At 48.3% G+C, this 13,647-nt stretch overlaps 2 protein-coding genes across 2 annotated transcripts in view; one reads left to right on the top strand and one right to left on the bottom strand.

Annotated features, from left to right (window-relative positions):
• Positions 1–390: 390 nt before the first annotated feature.
• Positions 391–2,389, bottom strand: RPS27A (ribosomal protein S27a). Its single transcript, XM_075535499.1, has 6 exons — positions 2,237–2,389; positions 2,080–2,144; positions 1,775–1,829; positions 1,400–1,485; positions 946–1,077; positions 391–571 (listed from the first exon to the last, which is right to left on the bottom strand). Exons 2-6 carry the CDS (start codon positions 2,125–2,127, stop codon positions 422–424), a joined length of 471 nt encoding a protein of 156 aa, XP_075391614.1. The 5' UTR covers positions 2,128–2,144; positions 2,237–2,389; the 3' UTR covers positions 391–421.
• Positions 2,390–2,514: 125 nt separating this feature from the next.
• Positions 2,515–13,647, top strand: part of CLHC1 (clathrin heavy chain linker domain containing 1) — a 53,606-nt gene continuing 42,473 nt past the window's right edge. Inside the window, exons 1-3 of the mRNA XM_075535500.1 lie at positions 2,515–2,695; positions 6,235–6,487; positions 12,223–12,410. Coding sequence (XP_075391615.1) covers positions 6,311–6,487; positions 12,223–12,410 — 365 coding nt within the window. The 5' untranslated portion in view covers positions 2,515–2,695; positions 6,235–6,310. The remainder of the gene's footprint in view (positions 2,696–6,234; positions 6,488–12,222; positions 12,411–13,647) is intronic.

Here is a 13,647-nt window from a genome sequence, read left to right as displayed (position 1 = left end):
GGCAAAAACTACCAAATACTGCTTGTGATTCTGTTAGCACAAAATAGAGTCCCTGTACTGCTTGGGGCCAACCCAAACCATGCAGGAACTGAGAATTCACAACTACTTATGCAACAGAACAAATGAACATTTGTGAATAGGGCATCTCTACTCCCTGCCTTTAAGGACATTACTGGTTGTCATCAACCTAGGGGGGCCACTGGCATTTAGTTGACTAACAAATACAAACCAACTCATTCAGTGAACATGTCTCGAACACCACGACTCTCCTGCTAAAATGCTGGTAATTTCTTAATATAAAAAACAAAGGGCACACAGGGAGACTTCATCAAAGGATGTCACAACACCACCCTTGAATAGGACTGAAAAATTAAGTAAAACACAACCACGAAATGTTCATGACCTTTATTCACAAGTACAGTTACTTGTCTTCTGGCTTGTTGAAGCAGTAGGTCAGACAGCACTTGCCGCAGTAATGCCTGTCGAAGTGGCTGGCCATGAAAACCCCAGCACCACACTCGTCTGAAGGGCACTCGCGACGAAGGCGGCTGATTTTGCCATTTTCATCCACCTGAAACAGGCAAAGTTGCCATTAAGACAAACACCCTCTAATCAAGCAGTAAAAGATGAAAGCACCTGAAATCTGAATGTTGAAAGTCCAGAGGACCAAGGCTGTGTGTGGCAGTGAAGCTGAGACCCCAACACAGATCTGATTTCCAACCTTGATTGGAACATGCAGTTTTGGTGAATCTCACAAAGAAACTTTTACTACACTGAACAAGGTTCAAAATCAAGTAGCATTCATGCTAAGCAAATAACTTGTTTCTCAATATACGGGTAATATTGCTTGTTGAGTCTAGCTATCCCATGAAACATATTATTAGTGATTACATTCCCAAATAAGCAAAAGCTTTGCTGATATTCTAACACCTCGAAGCGGCTCACCTTATAGTATTTTAAGACGGCCAGCTTAACCTTCTTTCTCTTATGCTTGTTCTTCTTGGGAGTGGTGTAAGACTTCTTCTTCCTCTTCTTAGCACCACCACGAAGTCTCAGCACAAGGTGAAGAGTGGACTCCTGTTCACAGAAGAGGGTGAAACAGATTTTTAAAAAAGGCTTGTGCTGCCATTCGTGTCCTAAATGGACAAAACAGAATACACATTGCCACTTGAGTGTAGTGCAAACCCAAGCTACAATAACCAAAGAAACTTGGTTGTTTTAATGGCAGGGACATTAAAGACCACCACAGAATACAACTATCAATATACTACAGGAGTGAAGCTCAAGTTTGAGTGTAGGGAGTCACAGGAATCTTACTAAATGAACGGTTCAGAATCTCTTTCACTTGTGTCAAATCACACCGATTCTCATTTAAAAACGACTGCTTCCCCAAGCCTACCTTCTGAATGTTGTAGTCAGACAAGGTACGTCCATCTTCCAGCTGCTTGCCAGCAAAGATCAGCCGTTGCTGATCGGGAGGAATTCCTAATGAGAGGAAAAATTAACAATCAAAGATTATTACAAGATAGAGCCCTAAAATCCATGGAGCATTACACCACGCTATTGCGGCCATCACTGCTACACTACACGGCCTATCGACTTCACTGAGGAAGCACGGTAGTACGGGGACTTTAGGAACGCATCGATCCGATCCACAGAATGACACGCGCGGGGCGCGACTTCCACCCAGGCCGCGAGGCTCCGCAGGCCCTCTTCCCGGGAGTCGGCGGCGCTCATCGCGCGGCCCTGCACGCCGGCCGGCCCCCCGGCTTACCCTCCTTGTCCTGGATCTTGGCCTTCACATTCTCTATCGTATCCGAGGGCTCGACCTGCGAAGGGAGAAAAGCGCAGTGACCACGGGCCGCGGGCCCGCTCCCTCCAGGCCCTGGGCGGCGGCGCGGCCACACGTGCTCCGCCTCGCCGCGACCCGGCGGCGGCCGCCCAACCCCGGGCCCCACGCCGAATCCTGCCCTTCGTCGACAGCCCGACTTCGCTCCGCAAACCCGAGACGCGCGTGCCGGCCCTGTGCCACCCGGACTTCACGCAGGCCCCGGGCTCCCCACACTGCCGGTCCCGAACCTCGAGAGTGATGGTCTTCCCCGTGAGGGTCTTCACGAAGATCTGCATCCTGGCGGCGGCCCCACCTGGGTGCGAGGGGAAGACGGGTTAGAGCCGGGGACGCACGACGGAGGCGGGGTGGCCGCTGAGCAGAGAGCGGCCGGAGGAGTTCACTCACCGCAGATGGCGGATCAGAAAGGAAGGGCCCGCGCCGGCCCACGGGGTTTCCCGGCGCCCTGGCCGGAGGCCCCGCCCCTTAGGCGGCCGCGCCACGCGCCTGACTGCCGTCGCGGGCGGTCTGGCCCAGCGCCGGCCGGAGTCACGAGCCGCGTTTCTCCTCACTCTGACTGGGCCAACTCCTCACTCGAACCTTCGGGACTCTCTCGAGGTAGTAGATGTCAGCGACTTTAAAAATGGATTTGAAAGGCTTTCGCTCCAGAAGCGACGTGGCTAGGAGGGGCTTTCGGAGGGCTCTGGGCGGAGGGAGGAAGTGAAAATGTCTTCTGGGAGTTGTAGTTTCCGGCTGCCTTCTTCCGAGCAGGACTACTACTCCCAGGATGCCATGTGATGGCCCTGGGCGTCCTGGTTACCACCGCGCGGCGCTGGAGCCCGTCCGTGTTGGGAGCCAGGCAGCCAGGTGAGCCGCGGCGGACGGTGGCACTGAGCTGGAAGTGACGAGGAGCGAAGATTAAGCGACAGGAGAGGGTGTGGGTCGCGAGACGACCGTTTACTTAAAACCGAGAGAGGTTTTTAGGGACGGGGAGCCAACGGCCAAGCAACCGCAAGGCTAGGTGAGCTCTTGAACTGGGATTGTGTCGGTGTTTCTCGCCTCCCAGCTCCGCTCCACACGTCAGCTCTCCAGTCTTCTAGCCTACGTCCGTTGTTACGGCGCCACGTAACAGGCTGAAGATCTCGGGAATTAAAGCTTCGCGGGGAAGGAGCCCGCAGGACGGTTCTTTCAAAGTCGGCGAGTGTGGGCGTTGGCCGTGCTGAGGAGCCGGAGGAAAGGAAGGCCCTTGCCCGGCGCGGGGTGGGGGGCGGCCCCCGACGTCCATCTGCACCCACCCCACCCCTCGCCCACGGTCACCGCCTGTGCGTCAGAGCACAGCTGCACTCCGGGGGGTTCCACTGGCTCATCTGGCTGAAGGGACCCAGGCATTTCTTCGACGTGCCTCAGCGTGGAGTCCCACAGCCCGGTTCAGCCCCGCTGCAGTGCCCGCTGCAGTGTACTGCCGCTGCCCTATCCTGCCTCCCGACTTTTCCCGTTTCCAGCCCACCCTCATACGTGTCTGCAGACGCCTCACCCCAAAAGGGGGAAAGGACTGCCCACATTCCACTTCAGACTCTGACCAGCTTCCTTGTGCCTCACTGTTGAAGACCCAGTGCCTAGATCGGACATCAGGCTTCTGCTGCCCCGGCTGTCCACCCTCATGACTGGCTTTACAGTTTGATTATTGACATTCCTATCCCATATTTTAGCACCTCTGAAGAATTCATTTCCTCCTCTTGTCACACTCTTTACAAGGAAACGCCTTGATAGTTATTTACACCCATTGTCTCCATTTTTTCCCCCCTTCAGCTGACTTTCAAACCCACCCCTTCTTGTCCCCATCGGTTTAGTGAAATAGCCCGTGTTCTGGCCGTGGTCGCTGATGACCTCCAGATTGGCTAGCGCCAGTTCATCTTGTTTGATGCGTTACCAGCATTTGACACGATGGTTCACTTCATCTTTGAAACACGCCTCTCCATTCTTGAGTACTTCTGTACAGGTGACTTGTAGATTTGTATCTCTCACTCAGACCTCTTACCTGCGCTTTGCACTGGCTGCTCCACGTATCTAGTAGGCCAGCTCCAAGCCCCTTTTCTCGTGAAATGTACTGTTTCCGCCTATGAATGGCGATTATCATCCTCCTAATTACTAAGGCCAGAAAACTTACAGTTGTCTTGGGATCTTCTCATTGAACCCTTCAGAACATCTTTAGGCTTTGTTCTGGAAATATCTGTGAAGGATTTCTAACCATCTTCACTGTAGCTGTCCTGATGCAAAGCACCATCATCCTTCTGCAGCGGCCTCATGATTCCTGTCTCCTGGAGCCCGCAGAGGCGACGATTGTTGAAACATGCCAGCAAAGGTCCCCCCTCTACCCTCAACCCTCTGGTGCTTTCCTAGTTCACTCAAAGCCTCAGTTTCTGTAGGCCAGGCTGTCTCTTCAGCTTCAGAGCCACTGGGGGCCACAGTCTAACCCATAGCTTCTGTTGGTTGCCAAGCCTGCTCGAGAAAGAGCCCTTTTCCTAGCCTGCAGAGATGCTCCCTGACCTGCAGGTGGGGCCCTCCTCCCTGGAAGGCCTGGGGACTTGCCCCCTCAGCCCAGCCCCCGCTTTGCACCCAGCTTTGTTTCCCTTTGCAGGTCCCTGTGGCAAGGTCCCAGGACTTGGTCTCCCTGCTTCACAAACAACAGCATCCTCTCGGTTTTCTTACTCGCAGTCTCCCACACTTGGCTTTCTTACTTCCACACAGCTGACTCCCATCTTTCATAGATGGCTTTTATATTCCGTGTGTGTGTGTGTGTGTGTAGACTGGAAGACAGAGTGGAGAGAGAATAGTCGAAAGTAGGAAAGGGAGAGCTAGAGAGAGGGGGGGGCAGACGTGAAGTCACGCGAGAAGCTGAAGAATGTCAGAAAGGATGAATAAATGAATCTCACGTTAATAAACTTTGGGACAGAAATAAATTATGTCTAAAAGGAACCCTTACTTTCCCCTCCCAAAGCCCCCCACCCCCACGGTTGCCTGAGGCCCCCACAAACAGTGATGAGAAGGGGGAGGTTTCTGTGAGGTGCCTTGAGAAGGTGAGGTGTCACGCTAAGCTAGGTAGGGAAGGGATGGAGAAGGCTTAGAGGCGATGGCGATGCTGACAGCCTTAGCGTCACTGCTGCCCACTTTAACCACAAGACCAACTGGTGAAAACTTGAGCCGCTCCTTAGGAGAAGCTTTCTGCTCCCGTAAAGATGGACAGCCTCGGAAAGCCAGAGGGCCCTATTTTTTGATAGCCTGCGGGGCCACTGTGATGTGGAGTTGATTGGGTGACAGTGCATGCTGCCTGTGGGTAGAAGCCCATTTGGGAATGGGTTCTGTTTATGTTACAAAACAAAGTTAGCGTGCAGTGTATTCTTACTCCATCTCTTTTTGAGATATGGAAAGTGACTACACAACTCAGCAGAGGAAGGGTGGGAGAAGATTCATGGAGACCTCCCAGGAACGAGGAGACAAACCCAAGGCATGAGGACAGTTCCCTCGAGCCAGGAGCCCGACTTTGGACTTGTAACAAACTGTGTTTGTTCAAACCACCTCTTGCACCTTTGGGACAGCAGCACCAGACAGCCAGCACCGTGGAGGTGGTTGCTCAGCGTGTTGTGTGACCAGTGGTGTTGAATTGTACACCTGAGGTGGTGACGGTGGGACATTTTAATTACAATGTTCCGCCTCGCCAGGCATTGTAAAACAAGCCGGCGTTCTGTGGGCGTTGTGTGACGAGCTCTCAGGAACCATCTTTTGTAGCCAAGGTAGCGATTCTTCTAAGACAGCTGGGAAATGTGGCTGCTTGGGAAGTGTACCCGGAAGTATTGCTTGTTATCCCTGACATGGTTGGTGCATGTGTGCCTTACCTGTACTTATCTGTTATACTTTCACATGAACAATGGAAATTAAAGGGTATCATAAAAATTAATTTTTGCTTGGTGAGCATTGATTTATTTATTAATAGTGGTAAGATATTTTTCCCATGTAGGAATAAGGGCGGCACACGAAAAGTATAATCTACATCGCTGACGTGGGAAGGTGGGCATTGTGGCAGTGAGTGGGTGTCTAGATTTTCACCAGAGTGGAAACAAGTAAAACATTTCCCAGTTCTCTGTGGCTCGTGGGTGCTGGGTGACCGTGGGTCAGCCAAGCAGGTCATGACGTGGAGAAATAGTGACCTTTCTTGGGTTACCGAGACATCTACCAATGAGTTTCTCATCAGGTAAACCAAATACTAAACCTTTTCGTCCTTAGATGGATGTTTAGCGAGAAAACCACGAGGTTTTTTTTCTTTTCTGAAACACACACTTTGAGATCAACATCTGACTTAGTCTTATTAAAGCTCTAGATTAATGGGTGACCTTTTCCCCCTCCTTCAGGCTTGCCACAGCAGTGGCTTGTCGCAAACAAGTCCAGCCATAACTTCTCCAGTGAACAAGTGTGCAGACTGTGACAATGTCAGCCCCCCAAATGAGGAAACACGCCGCCCTCCCACCTATCATCAGTCGCTGTGACAAGGAGTTTCTGGAAAGTGTGCACAGATACGTAATGACAGAAACGACAAGAGTGGGCTGTGGTGACGACGGCCCTGCTGAGGAGCATTACATCATATACCGAAACGTGTTCGATAAGGTAGCGTCCTGCTCTTAAGACACTGGGAGTTCCTAGTGGGTAGAGATGGCCTCCCTGGACAGGGAACATGCCAGCCTTAGTCATGGTGCTGCTTGCTGGACCGTATTTCTTTTATGCCATTTGTCAGTTCTGAGAAGACCATTCAAGGGCTAAATGAGGGAGTGCAACGCTAGCTCCACCTGGCTGCCTCTCTGCCGGAGGAAGGTGTGGCAGTCTGTCCATGACAGGTACAGCCTTGGAAGCTCCACCGGGCAGTTCTAAGCTCTTCTGTAAGGTTGCTGTGAGGTTGAATTGTCTTGATGGCAGTGGGGTTGGTTTTAATGAGTTGGAGCTAAAACTTGGAGCAGGCCATCTGTTCATAACAACAGCCTGGCTGTGCCCTCTGACATCCTTCTGCTTTGTTGGGAATTAGGCTTTCTTGTGGTTTCATGGAAATCCTGTTTAGCTGCTCAAACGAGGCCCCTTGTAGAGCTGAGGTGTAGAGAGGTAGGTTGAGATAGGAGTCAACACTGGAAATAAGGAGAGCAGATTTAGAAGATGCTGAGACTTAACATTTTATTTTGCTGATGAAGTTATAGAAATATCTTTGCCATTTTGACAGTTTACCAGCCTAACCTACTTTTCACTCACCTTTTAAAAACTCTCCTAGAAGATGCCCTGCAGGAATGAAGTGAATTACACATCCCTTCCTCGTGACTTGAAGGAAATCATTACCTCCCTTAAGACTTCAGTCAACCATCAGTGTTACATAAAGTAGGCACAGACAGACCAGAAACTGAGCCTCTTGCTTAAATTCAGTCCTGCACAGTCTGAGTTTTATGCCTCTTCTGAATAAAGAAATGTAGGCCTCATGCTCGCCGAAGGTGAGCAGAAGGAATGAGCTGTGCGTGCCAGTGAGATGCCAGCCATGCTGGCAGTGTCTGGAGCTGTCAGACAGAGGTGCAATCTTTTAACTTCTCCAGAAAACCTGGTGTTTGGAGCCAATACATGAACAGTCTGGCTTCATTTCATGTGTTGTCATGATTAATTCTGCTTCCTTGAGTTTGAGTGAGCAAGCAATGTCTTAGATGAATACTTAAGTAAAATATCCTGACTAGGTTCCTTAAATATGAAGAATTATGTTTAAGATTTGGGTGAATTAGCTGAGGAAGAAGGTTAACATCACAGGGACACACTTTTCTTTGTATGCCCTATTCTGACATTTCAGAACTTTTTCATGTTATTGGACAGCATGTTAGTAATCTCTGAATGAGTGCCTTGTCTGATATTCCTTCCCTTTGAGAAGAATCCACTTGGACGGAAGATGAAAACATCAGTTTGCTTAACTGGAAGCTTTTAAACAGAAGGCAGATGCCAAATGGGGTATTAAAAATCATACAGGGTTTGATTTGGTGTTTCCTTGAAAAGTCAAACAGAATGATCATATCCCCAGCAATTCCACTCCTAGATAAATTCCAAAAGGAATTTGAAGATCGATCTATCGGTTGATAGATCGATAGATAGTGATTTTTAAAGGAAGAGAGACTTAGAATTGGACAACCGTGCCGCAGGGTGGAGGGTCTGAGAAGACTCGTTTGCCTAGAGCTGTGGGGGTGGTAAGAAGAGCCAAGAACGTAATGAGGAAAGGTGGCCGAGGTGAGGAAAATGAGCTTCTCTTGCCACACGGGAACAGCTTGCTTTGGAGAGTAGCTGACGTTTTACACTCTGGGCAGCAGGTTGTACAAACAGTCCAATCCATCTGTAAGTTAAGCCGCAGTGGATGCCACCTATCTTCTCCCTCAGCCTGGGCCTGGTATAAATAGCTGTGTTTTTCTTGGATTTCATGGGGTCTCAGAAGGTGTTCAGAGTGAGTGAGCTGCGTGCTCGATGAGAACGCGGGAGGACGGGGGAAATAGAAGAACCAGCCCTGTGTGCAGCCCTGTGTGCGGCCCTGTGTGCGGCCCTGTGTGCAGCCCTGTGTGCAGCCCTGTGTGCGGCCCTGTGTGCAGCCCTAGCAGAGAACTGCCCTCGGAGATGAGGGGACCATATCAGAGACTTCCAGAAAAGATGGAAACATGATTTTTGGATGGAATGTTCTAAATTGCCTGCCAGCTGCATTTTCACCTGTTGTAGCCAGCTTGGACTAAGAGTGTCCAAAAACGCATTCTTCTGAAATCTGTTTCTTTCCCAGACCGGCGTGTAGCTGCCTTAGTGCCTCTCCCAGTCTGTTTTCTGCCGTTATTTCACCCGAGTGGTCTGGGAGTGCTAGAGCCCTGCAGTGAAGGGTGTCCGGAAGCAGCAGGACGCGTAGCTTGCCTTATGTAAGGCTCCTGATTGCTATCCTTCTGGTTTGGGTAGCAAGGCAGTGAGGATAGATCAAAAAGAAAGTCACTCTCTCCTACTTCCAGTACCCTGTTCTGGCACTTGACCACGGTCATTCATCTTGTACCATTTCTTGATGGATCAGAAGTCATCCTGGATAACTTTTCCTAGATACTGCCCAGCTAATAGGAAATCAGCAAGGGTTCTGGGAACACTAAAGGGCTATAACATGAGTAAACACCGTAATTCCAGCTTTTGGGAGAAGGATGCATTGTTGCTGTGAGGGCCCGTCGAATGGGTTCTGGCTCCCAGTGGTCCTGAGGCACTGCCCGCTCCTGCGCCAGCCTCACCACTGCCGTGATGTTGGACCCCATCGTCGGGCCTCTGTGCCAGTGCATCTTGTCGAGGGTCTTCCTCTTCTGTACTGACCCTCCACTTTGCCAAGCCCTTCCCCAGGGACGGGCCTTTTCTGATGACCCAAAGTACATGAAACAAAGTCTCACCATCTTTGTCTCTAAGGAGCATTCTGGCTGTACTTCTTCCAACACAGGTGTGTGTGTTCTTGTCTGTCCGTAGTATATTTAATATTCTTCAACAGCACCATAATTCAAAGGCACTAATTCTTTTTTAAAAATAGTTTTATTAGGGGCTCATACAACTCTTATCACAATCCATACATACATCAATTGTGTAAAGTACATTTGTACATTCATTGCCCTCATTGTTCTCAAAACATTTGGTCTCCACTTAAGCCCCTGGTATCAGCTCCTCATTTTTCCCCTCCCTCTCCATTCCTCCCTCCCTCATGAACCCTTGATAATTTATAAATTATTATTTTTATCATATCTTACACTGTTCTGTGTCTCCGTTCACCCACTTTTCTGTTGTCCGTCCCCCAGGGAGGAGGTCACATGTAGATCCTTGTAATTGGTTCCCTCTTTCCAACCCAGCCTCCCTCTACCCTCCACATGTAGGTCCTTGTAATCAGTTCCCCCTTTCCACCCTACCACTCTCCAGGTATCACTACTCTCACCACTGGTCCTGAAGGGATCATCTGCCTTGGATTCCCTGTATTTCCAGTTGCTGTCTGTACCAGTGTACATTCTCTGGTTTAGCCAGATTTGTAAGGTAGAATTGGGATCATGCTAGTGGGGGAGGGGGAAGGAAGCATTTAGGAACTAGAGGAAAGTTGTATGTTTCAGCGTTACTACACTGCACCGTACTGGCTCATCTCTTCCCTGTGACCCTTATGTCCAGTTGTCTACACATGGGCTTTGGAGCTCTACTCTGCACTCCCCCTCATTCACAATGATGATATGATTTTTTGTTCTGATGATCCCTTCAACACCTCGTGATCACACAGGCTGGTGTGCTTCTTCCATGTGGGCTTTGTTGCTTCTCTGCTAGATGTCCACTTGTTTAACTTTAAGCCTTTAAGATCATAGACGCTATCTATATCTTTTGATAGCCAGGTACCATCAGCTTTCTTCACCACATTTGCTTGTGCACCCATTTTTGTCTTCAGTAATTGTACCAGAGGGTGGGTTGGCGTCACAGAATGCCAAATTGTTAGACCAAAGTGTTCTTGTGTGAGGCAGGGCTTGAGCAGAGGCCCAAATTCCGTCCACTACTTCAATGTATTGCCATATAAGTATATGTACATATGTTAATACCTTTATTTTTGTGAATTAGTGTGTTTGCATAGATACACATCTATGTTTATACCTCTATCCATAGCTTTGCTTCCTAGATCTTTCCTGTTTCCTTTACTTTCCGCCTGCCCCACTGTGATGCTTGCCCTTCTTCTGCCTTTTAGTAATTCTTCTCAGCTAGATTGCTGTTATCCCAACTCCTCCAGGATCTCTACACCCTCCTCATTGATTTTAATCTCCTAACTGTTTCCCTGTCCATGGTGTTGTTTGCCCACTTCTCCCTGCCCCCACCTTCTCCCACCCCAAAGTCCCTCCGGAATCCTTGGTCCCGTTGCTTTCTCCTTGAACTTGCTTCCCATGCCTGTCTCATAATTCTCTGGTCAAGCAGCAGGAGCACTGGGCAGGTGATTCTACCTGGATTCCATCTTGACTCCTTAGAACTACTTAGTCTTTTTGAGCTACACTTTGAATGTTTCTGTTCGACATTTTTTACTTTAACATTTCTTCTATTTGCTTTAATTTCTACATTCAAGAAAAAATTTCAGAATCTCTTCTGACATTCATTTTTGCCCTTTCTCTTTCTTTCTTTCTGTCTATCTTTCTTTTTAATGACCTTCTGTTTTCTTCATGTCCTTGATGTGATTCTATGCTTGAGTCATTGGTGTTCAATGTGTGAAGTCTGGTTTTGAGACTTCCTATAAGCTCAGGTAGGAGATAGTCAAGGTCACCCTTTGATTCTCATGGACTTCTGCTGCTGTTTTGTAGCGTCAGCGTTAGCATTTGGAGGTCTGCTCTGTAGTCCGCGCCTGTTCTTGCTCGCCTGATGACCTGAGCGCCCCGTTCGCCTCTTGCCACAGACGTAATTGGTTTGATTCCTGTGAAGTCCATCTTGTGAGGCCCATACTTACTGTCTTCGTTTATATTGTGGAAAAAAATGTTTGTGACGGAGAAGCTGCTGGTCTTGCAACATGTTACCATATGATAACATGCCATTCCCATCTCTGCCAGTGTCCATTGCGGTGGCAGTGGGTTTGGTTTTGGGTATGGAAATTCCATACAAACATTACTTTCTCTGAAGTCCTGTTGAACCTGTGCAGAATTTGGAAACTATAAATTATTTATTTATGCCCATAACATTTTGGTTTAAAAAATAATTAAAGTTTTTAATTACTTATTTTTGAATGGGCAGTACATGCATGAGATTAACCAAAAATAAAGAAGCATATAAGACAGAATCAGGTCCTTGGACCCTAGAATCCCTTTCCCTCGTGCAGGTGCCTGGTTTCTTCTGCTCATTCCAGAGATGGCCTGCACTGAAGCACCGTCAGGAATGACCGGGCTGTATTGTGATAGGAGGGCTTCAGTGTGGGAACTGCGGCTTACAGATGAGCCAGTCTGAGCTAATAGGGACGTGAAGGGAACCAGGAGTCCAAGGCCTGAATGAAGTCAGAGAAGGAGGATCTGTATGGAATCTAGAATTGGGGAAACTAGAGCTGGTATTCGTTTTAGCCGATGTCTGTGTTCGTACCAAGAGGAGCAAAACATGGTCTTTGGTTAATCTCACAGGTAACAGTCCACAAAGAGCCTGGGCTCAGTCAGTGCTGTCTTGAGTGGCCAGTCATGTTTGAGTGCCAAGTGAAAGCGCACGTTTATAAACTTGTACACTTCTAGTTGCTAATCAGGCTTTATTTTAAAGTTATCTATAGTACTGTTTGCAAGGCTTGTGATCCATAATCTTTTAGAAAAATGTTCAATATCATTGGCAGCAAAATCATCTTTCAGGTAATAGAGTATGTCACTGCATACAAATCCATTCTTACTTCAATCAAAAAGGAATATGACACCTTTATTGAGACCATCAAGAAAGGCCGAAGCACCGCATTTTATGTCCATGGAAAACTTAAAGTCATGGCAGCAGAGCCCACAACCTTGGTCTATCACAGGAAAAGAATGACTCAGCTCGAGGCAAAGTAAGTACCCTAGCCATTAGCCCCAAAGTGACCGCTGCTGCTTGATGAGATCAACTACCCAGCACAGCTAATCAGGGTTCCCCAGATTTTAAGTTGCAGTTTTCCATTTTAAGCCATGTGTTCTGTGTTAACCTCGCCCGTCAATTTGAAATTACTATATTGCTGTGTAATCTTACACTGTGTTTCATGTAAAAAATAACTGAAGGCACATTGGTATATTATAAAATCAGGGAGACAGGAAGTCGCCCAGATAGCTTCCTGCATGGATTTAACAGAACCTTGTCAGGTTACCCCTGAACCATAGCACCCATCTTACGGTACACAGCGGTTAGCGCGGGCTGGGAGAGCGTGACATACTCATTCGTGGTTCCTAAGCGTTTCATTTTGTTATGTTGGCCAGACATGGGGGAAAGATAGTTTCAGATCCCCCTAGAAAATTGTATGAAGTTGAATTGTTCTGTCTGGTAATATGACAGCTAGATGCTGCAGCAGACTGTCCTCCGGGGGGGAATGCTCCATAAAACAAGAAAGGAAAGCTCCTCAAAGTGCCAGGAAGCTGGCGAGATAAGAAACGATCGCGCCAAAATCTAGAAAACTCAAAAGATGAGCAGAGCTCTACGACTGCTCTGGATCTGAGGACAGGTCTTAAATTGTGCCCCATGTGGCCTGGGGAACTAGAGAGAAAGCCCAGGGTCTGCTTACAGGGCGGAGTCCACAGCAAAGCCTTTTTCTGAGAAAGCTGAGACTGCTTGCAGGTGAACCGGCCACCTCACCAGAACAAGAGCAGCAACAAAACGTAGAACCTGAGGCATGTTGGCGGCAACCGGGCCTGTGTGTGGCCTTCTCGCCACGGTCACATCTCTTAGACCATCTCTAAAAATGGAGTCTTGCCGCTTAAAGTGCCCCCGACAACTGCTTTCCCATGGCAAAGCATTGTAAGTCATTCTGGAGGAGTTCGCATAAGTAATTGTTAAGAAGGGAAAGGAGTAATCCACAGGAAAAAATAGCTCAGCTTATAAGACAATGATATCACGAGCAACAACCAGCAAACAACACAAAGCAAAAATAAACGCAAAGATTTCAGATACTAGAATGACCAGGAAGACCATAAAATGTGCATGTTACTTACATATGGTGACCCTTTTGGCAGTGGGTTATGTTTACTGTGTTAAAAAAAAGAAAGCCAAAAGACAGTGTGATCCCAGCTTCATTCCTATCACCAAGACCAACTTTTTCA

This window comes from Tenrec ecaudatus, chromosome 17 (genome assembly GCF_050624435.1).
Source record: "Tenrec ecaudatus isolate mTenEca1 chromosome 17, mTenEca1.hap1, whole genome shotgun sequence".
NCBI classification, from domain to species: domain Eukaryota; kingdom Metazoa; phylum Chordata; class Mammalia; order Afrosoricida; family Tenrecidae; genus Tenrec; species Tenrec ecaudatus.
This window is presented reverse-complemented; position numbering and strand designations above follow the sequence as displayed.